A 7,296-nucleotide genomic window follows, 5' to 3' on the forward strand; every position below is an offset into this window, starting at 1 on the left:
ATAGACAACTGTTGTGTTGATGTCTTTATTTTTCTCAGGCTCATCAGTCTGCTTGTTGGGCGTCATGGCTGAGGGTCCCCTCCCTTGCTTTTTCTTGTTGTTCTATGTGCCTAGTGGTAATCCTTAAATTGCCATTGGCTCAACTTGTGTAGTCCTTAATGAAATATGTGTCCAAGGACATGATCGCGAAAGGTGGAAAGGCAAGTTGGCAAGTGTGTATCCTTTGTTTTTTGGGCTTATATTACTGGAGGGGTCTTGTGAAGGATCGATCAGGAATTAAAAAAAAGTTGTGATGAACTGGATCTTTGTTGTAAAGCTATAACGGAATTTGAGGTATTCTTTGATTTTGCAATTAGTTGGCATAATGGAAATCTTCACAGCCGGGCGTTTGAGTTGAACTTTTTAATCGTTATTTGTCAGAAGTTGATATGTATATATACGGCATGCGTCCAGTAGCTGCACTGAAAACGCAATAACCGTTTGGACTTTAACGTTCTAATTATCTACTCCCTGCGTTCCACATTAAATCTTTCAGCGGAACGACTAGCGCCCGAACGTCCGACGTGCGGACACGTCTGGACGCCCGCGCCCACCTCACCTGCTGCACCCGTCCTGCCCACTCTGACTTTTCCACAAAAAAGAAGCCTGCCCCACATGCAACTCTGTGTGTGCATGTTTCACATGCAATTGTTGCGCCTGCAAACCCGCCCATGCATACTAGTGCGCCTACGCATGCAGTTGTGTGTCTCGTGCCTGGTGATGCCCACCTCGTGCCTACTGATGCTCGCCTCATGTCTGTTCATGCGCATGCAGGTGGAGACCGCTACGCACGTGGGAACCACATCTGCATGTGCCCGCTTCCTACGCCTACTAGCCTACTAATATTGCAACATTAAAGCACTTGTACAACATACGTCTGAAACAGGTAAAATATTTATATACATTTGCAACATATGTGTATAGCAACTACAACATCCAGATAAAACATATTTGCAACATACGTCTGAAATAGATGAAACAATTTGAATAGACGCTTACAACATATATCTGAAACATATGCAACATTGCAACATATACAATATCCAGATGAAATACTTGCAACATAGGTCTGAAACATGTGAAACATTTAGAACATAAACTTGCAACATACATGTATAGGCACTGCAGCATATGCAATATCCCAGATAAAACACTTAGAACATATGTTTGAAACCACTGAAACTATTTAAAACATACACTTGCAACATACGTGTATAGCAATTGCAACATATGCAACACCATCTACTTTTGCAATATCCAGATAAAATATATGCAACATACATCTAAAACGTATGAAACATACGGTTGCAACATGTGCTCATCCACTCGTCGTCGTCTAATGGAGGCTAGTTGACGCGGCGTGGGGGAGCGCAGCGCGAGGCACGAGTGGGGGTGTGAGGTGCGAGGCGCGGACGGCGCGGGCAAGGGCGGGGTGCGCGGCACAAGGCGCACACGGCGCGAGGCGGGTCTGGTGCGACCGTGCGAGGCAAGAGGTGCAGGGGCGCACGACATGAGGCGAGAAAGCATAGGGGGCGCGAGGTGCGGGACGCACGCGGCGCGAGGCGGTCCGTGCGACCGTGCGAGGCGCGAAGTTTTTTTACGAAAGTGTGAGTCGCGAGGTACAGGGGCACGCGCGAGACGGGTTCGTCCCATCCAGATGCATGAACGTTCTGATAGGAGCATTACCTATCTTTTAGAGGTGTTCTAAGCCAAACTATTAAATTAACTGTAGCTTAATGCATCTCCAAACCATGTCTGAGACTTCAGGATTTATGCCCGACAATTAGAATGCAGGTTTTCTGGTTTTCTTGCGGCAAATTGGAAGCACATTCATATGGCTTCTCTCGCCTGGACTTTTAGGTAGCCCAGAGAAGAAATTCCTCTAAATTCAACAAAAAAGAAACAGCAAAACTGGGCCATACAACGACAGTAGCAACATCTGTTATAATAATAATAAAAAAAAGACCGAGCATCGAGCCCACAACTACACAGCCCAAACCACCGGTAGATCAATTCAGCCCAGAGACATGAAACCTCCTTTACAGAACGGGTAGCGGCGGTTGAGGGGGCTTGGGCTGTTTTAGGAGTCTGGCCCGATTGCGTGCCGGTTTCCGGTTGAGGAACCGATTTACAGGGCTTTCTCTTGTCTAGATGTACTAGAGGGCAGCAAATCGGCACTCACAAGAATGATGACCAAAACAAAAAAAGAACGATGATGAAACTCCCTCAAAAAAAAAAAAGAATGATGATGAAACACATAAAATGCCTAGAGAGGAATCCTGTGGCATCATTCTTACAGTAATAGTCATACATTGAGAAGGATCAACTGTTACGAAATTCTGAGTACAAAATATTGAAAATGTCAGCATAATAAGCTGTATCAAACGGCAAGCCACCTCCCAGGTGTTCAAATCCTGATGACGAATTCACTGCCACACAATAGAGCTCCAAAAGTTTACAGCTCTGCCTCTAAACTAGTTCTTGGCGCCTCAAAACTGTGGACTATGCTATCCTCTCACCGAGTTGCCTGCTGCGCTGCTTGAGCTGGCTCCACGATGTTCTTTGCCAGCATGTAGGTTCGCATGTTGAGGCCCTTCAAGTTCTCGATAATCTGCTCATGTCTGCAAAAAGATGTAACCCGCCGTAAATACATTGTACAAATAAAGAAGATAATTCTATTCCCACTACAGAATGATTATTATTCAACTAGATTGCATTGTCCAAGTAGTAACAAGTGTAAAGAAATAATCAATGCATGCATGGACAAAGGAACTTACACATCGACGTGGTTGGTCGTCATGATAAGAGTTCCTGACACTGAATCAATCCTGGCATCCAGTTTTGAGCTCCTAACCAAGTTCATTATCCACAACTCAGCCTCATCGTAGCTCATGTTCAGCTTCTGAGAAAGCATGCTGTCCATTGAAGTAACATCAGGGCAACACATTAGATATGCTAACAACCAAGTTCCCATATGGTCCATAAAATATTGGGTACAAACCAACATGTGCTATTAAAATAGAAATATTAGTGGAGAACTTCAACCCTGAGAATGATACATTCGAGCAGAATTAACAGGTTTAGCAAACAAAATGAATGATTGATAGTTCCTAAATTGCGCAGACAAAACACAATGTTAATTACTATACCCCATAGGACATTACATTATTGCGGTTAACAAGATATGAAATCATCTAGCTATATATACTACACAAAGTAGCAACAGAATAGGTAAGAGTGACAAATAGTTTGTAACTGGAAAGCAAATTAGAGATCTAAAAACATATCGATACTTATCAATCCTCCTCCTCCCACTAAATTTGCTGAAGAGAAATCCTGCCATCCATTATAATGAGTAGAGTCATAAACACCCACCTGATATCAATGCACCGATGGATACGGCAGTATGTCTCGAAAATAAACAGACGAGCATTTTCAAGGAACTCGTCTCTCAAAGGAACAGTGACAAAATTTCCCTCTTCAATGCGCTTGCCCAGGAAAGGATCATTCAGTATAACCTAGAAAAATAGACGTTAGAAGATGATGCACATTAACCAGTCTTATAGTAGATCACAATTATATGGTAATTCACTAATGCTATTGTCACAGCAAAGCAGAACATGGAATTACATTCAAGCATGTTTTAAGCCCAAAATACCCTAGCTCGTTTAAACACCCCTCCAAATAGGCCATATTATTATACAGATTCTGCAAGATGACATCCCTGATGCATATGATACATCCAAGAAATAGGGAAACTTTGGATCATCAAGAATAAACCATTTTACTAGGGCAACATTTAAAAGAATACATGATTGAGGATCATTTTACAAAAGGATGTTTTGCAAAAAAAAAAAGGTTTCATTGTCTTTCAAGCTTTTCCATATTTCAAGAAGCACACACATGTGAAGAACAAATTTCAGGCCTTGAAGATGCAGAAAAACAGCCTCGAAATTACCTGCTCACACTCCATGAGTTTTTGTTGAGCACCATCAAAATCATAGTTGACATATAAGCATTCCAGAAATTCAGTTATGGGATCCTTGTAGCTATGCTGCTCCTGCTGAATGACCATAATCAACTCTTTAAGCATATTCCTTCTCCTTTTGTTCACAACAACTGCAGTAGCTAGGTATCTAAGAAGATGGTGTGCATTTGTCTGTATAGCATTCAAGTACCTGCAAGGGAAACAAATGAGTATGCAAATTTACTGGTATATTCTGAGCATATATAACCTTAACATGAAACCAAAAACATTTTTTTGAAACAATAAAAAATAGTAGCGACATCAAACTGGATTACACAGTTACAAAAGAAATGAATTTGAATCAAGTTCAAATGTCTAAAAAAAAACAGAAATATGGAAATGTGGAAGAATGTTTTAATATCTTGAAAACTGTTAATAAGTTGCTGCTTCCTAACTACAATTGCCAGAATGCTACAAATTGTAATTTCGTGTCAGGATATGACGAATATTGAGATTTTAACAGACGAACCTGTCCTGGAAGAACAGATCAATGATCCCATTTCTACCATTTTCATGGTTAAAGAAGATGAACAGAGCCCAATGCATCAGCCATATCCTGTTCTGGAGCTGATTCAGAGGTGATGAGAAGTTCTGCCAAAAGATCAGGAAGCAACAAGGTTATTATTAGTAATATAATGTGCACAAAGAACAAAGAACACAGTACGAAACATTGAGGGTACAACCTTTGAATCAATTATTTCCTTCAAGCGGTTGAGTTCCTCCAAAGCCACATCCCAGTTCTGCATTAAGATTTCGGCTGCCAGCTTTCCCCAGAGGGCACTCACACTCCGCTCACTGTTTGTGCACAAAGCACGATACTGGTACAGGTAATCAGCAGCCCCTGAGTAGTTACCACACTCGAACTGAAATTTGGCATACTGATACAGAGCTTCAATCTGGTCAGGACCAATCTGCATTGTTAAACAAGGATTGGTCAGTGTATTGGCGTTTAGCTCAGAACAGCCTACACAACAATAAAAGGGCACAGCTTCAACGTTTCATCTGAATTTTGATCTTAGTTATTATGCCTTGTGCTTTCTCTACAGTGCCTTTTTATCCTGACGAGAAAACTTGACTCTGAATTGTCCCTTACTGAAGAGTTGAAAGAACATAAACCTGAACTAGCATCAATTATCAAGCACTTTGACTAAAAGATACAAGGGAACCAACTATAATACTAGGAAGAACTACACATGTCTAGATTTTAGGACACCTATACATATAACATACTGAATTATGCATACTACAAAACAAAACACATCTCACAATCTACTTATCTGATCCATAATACAGGAGCAAAAGTCAGCATTCCACTAATTCAAGATTCCTCACAAAATAGCGCAGAACTAGAACTAAATCATCATATGCTAATTATATGTAACCACATGTAGCGGCAGTAAATCACGTAGCCCGGAAGATTGCTTCACTGTATGAGCAAACCAGTTTCAGGCTGTTTAATGACACACAAACTCCTAATTTCACAACCACATCTGACGACGCTCCAAAACACGGAATTACACCAATACAACTAAATGAAAACGAGGCAGAAGCAGAGGGGGGAGAAAAACGGACCTGGTACCTCTCCTGGAGCATGTGGATGTTGTACTGTTTGTCGGGCCTGAGCTCCTGCACGAGCTGCGGGTTCGAGAGGAAGGCGACGAGCGGGGCGGCGGCCTCCTCGAGCGACCTGAGCCTGGAGACGACCTCGGCGCGGCGCTTGACCATGTCCTCGGGGACGTCGTCGGTGCCGTGGAGGGACTTGTGGATGTCCATGGCATAGTCGACCATGTTGGTGCCGCTGAGGAGGCGGATCTTGGCCTCCAGGAACTCGGGCTCCGAGTAGAGCTGCCGCTCCTGGAGGAACTCCAGCAGCGGGAACACCAGGTGCCGGTCCAGCTGCGCCGCCATCAGCGCCGTGAGGTCGTGCTCCGCCATGGCTGGTGCTCCGAGCTCTCTCCTAGCTGCCTCCCGGAGGCGGCTAGGGTTAGGGTTCCTTTCGGGCTCGAGGAGGGCGGCGGCGCGGGGCGAGGAGGGGAAGCAGAGGGCCGTCCGAAGCAGAGAAGGGTTGGGGTTGGGTTTTGGTGGTTTTGTGGTTCGGCTGCCGATCGATGTCGTCCCCCGTTTAAACGGACGGACAGATGAGGACTCTTTTTTGGACCATTTTTTTTTTTTTTTTTTTTTTTAGAAATTGGAGCTGGCTTGGTGGCTTGTTCGAGAAGTAGTTGGATTCAACTTATCTTTTTCTTTCACTAGTTAACAACTTAACACGCACGTGCGTATAAGACATTTGTATTTTTTTTATTTGCTATTTTCTATCTTGCTTGTCGTTATCATCTTATCCTAGTATTTCTATGTTTGTTTGAAACCAATATTTTTTATGCTTGTATCCGAAAAATTTATTGTATATAAATTCATTTGTTTTTTGATTTTTCGTTTCAATATATGGGAATTTTTTTGAAGCATTTGTATTTGTATCCAATTTATTTTTGTTTTGATGAGTTCTATTTCTTTTTTCACTTTCATAATTTTAAATCCCTCATTAGTTTCTTTTAGCAACTTTGTACCAACTCTGCCGGAGCTGGTAGATGCACCCGCCGGACGCCGGGGCAGGGCTGCGCCGGGTCTGGACGCGATGCCTGCTGGCCGCCGGGCAGGGCCGCGCCGTCGGGCAGGTTGTCGTTGCTGGTCGCGCCGTCCGGAGGCCGCCAGGGCAGGCTCTCCTTCTCGGCCGCGAGGCGACAAGGGCACCTTCGGCTCCTACTCGGCTAGTCCAGTGGTGGCTCCAGCAGCTCGCGTCTCCTTGCCGCGCTCTATTTCGTGGTAAGTTCAGTCGCTCAGACTCATTGACTGTCGCAATCTTCCTCATCATCTCATCAACAGCGGGGCCAGGGATGGAGAAAGATTTAGTATCTCACGCTGACAGTTGGCATACTACATTATACTTTCCTTTGTTACTTAGATGATTAGCATCCAAACTCTAGTGCTTATATATTTTTAGTTATCATTTGCATCGTTCTTCAAAGTTGAAAATTGTAGTCCACCACCAATATGTTGTAGGTATTCTTTTTTAGTGCTTGCAAAATATTTTTGTAGTGCCGTTGAATAAAAATACTATTGTAGTTATCTGAGTTTAGATGACACAATAGCATTAAGCAATAGTTGGTACACTAAATATCATAAGAGACCATTCAGTTCCAGCAAATATAGAAGGGCTTCTGAAAGATCTGTAA

The 7,296-nt window shown here is 43.1% G+C and overlaps 1 protein-coding gene across 1 annotated transcript; it reads right to left on the reverse strand.

Moving 5' to 3' along the window:
• Positions 1-2,282: 2,282 nt before the first annotated feature.
• Positions 2,283-6,138, reverse strand: LOC136532090 (eukaryotic translation initiation factor 3 subunit E-like). Its single transcript, XM_066524704.1, has 7 exons — positions 5,639-6,138; positions 4,750-4,977; positions 4,536-4,657; positions 3,998-4,217; positions 3,415-3,557; positions 2,817-2,954; positions 2,283-2,660 (listed from the first exon to the last, which is right to left on the reverse strand). The coding sequence occupies exons 1-7, from the start codon at positions 5,999-6,001 to the stop codon at positions 2,555-2,557; spliced, it is 1,320 nt and encodes a 439-aa protein (XP_066380801.1). The 5' UTR covers positions 6,002-6,138; the 3' UTR covers positions 2,283-2,554.
• Between the last annotated feature and the right edge of the window lie 1,158 nt (positions 6,139-7,296).

The sequence above is a fragment of the Miscanthus floridulus genome, unplaced genomic scaffold, assembly GCF_019320115.1.
Source record: "Miscanthus floridulus cultivar M001 unplaced genomic scaffold, ASM1932011v1 fs_520_3_4, whole genome shotgun sequence".
NCBI classification, from domain to species: domain Eukaryota; kingdom Viridiplantae; phylum Streptophyta; class Magnoliopsida; order Poales; family Poaceae; genus Miscanthus; species Miscanthus floridulus.

Coding starts and splice junctions, on each gene's coding strand:
- LOC136532090 (XM_066524704.1), bottom strand. CDS start 6,001: ATGGCGGAGCACGACCTCACGGCGCTGATGGCGGCGCAGCTGGACCGG. Junction 3,558..3,997: donor AACTCATGGAGTGTGAGCAG/GTAATTTCGAGG, acceptor CTATTTTTCTAG/GTTATACTGAATGATCCTTT. Junction 2,955..3,414: donor CATCGGTGCATTGATATCAG/GTGGGTGTTTAT, acceptor TTCAATGGACAG/CATGCTTTCTCAGAAGCTGA.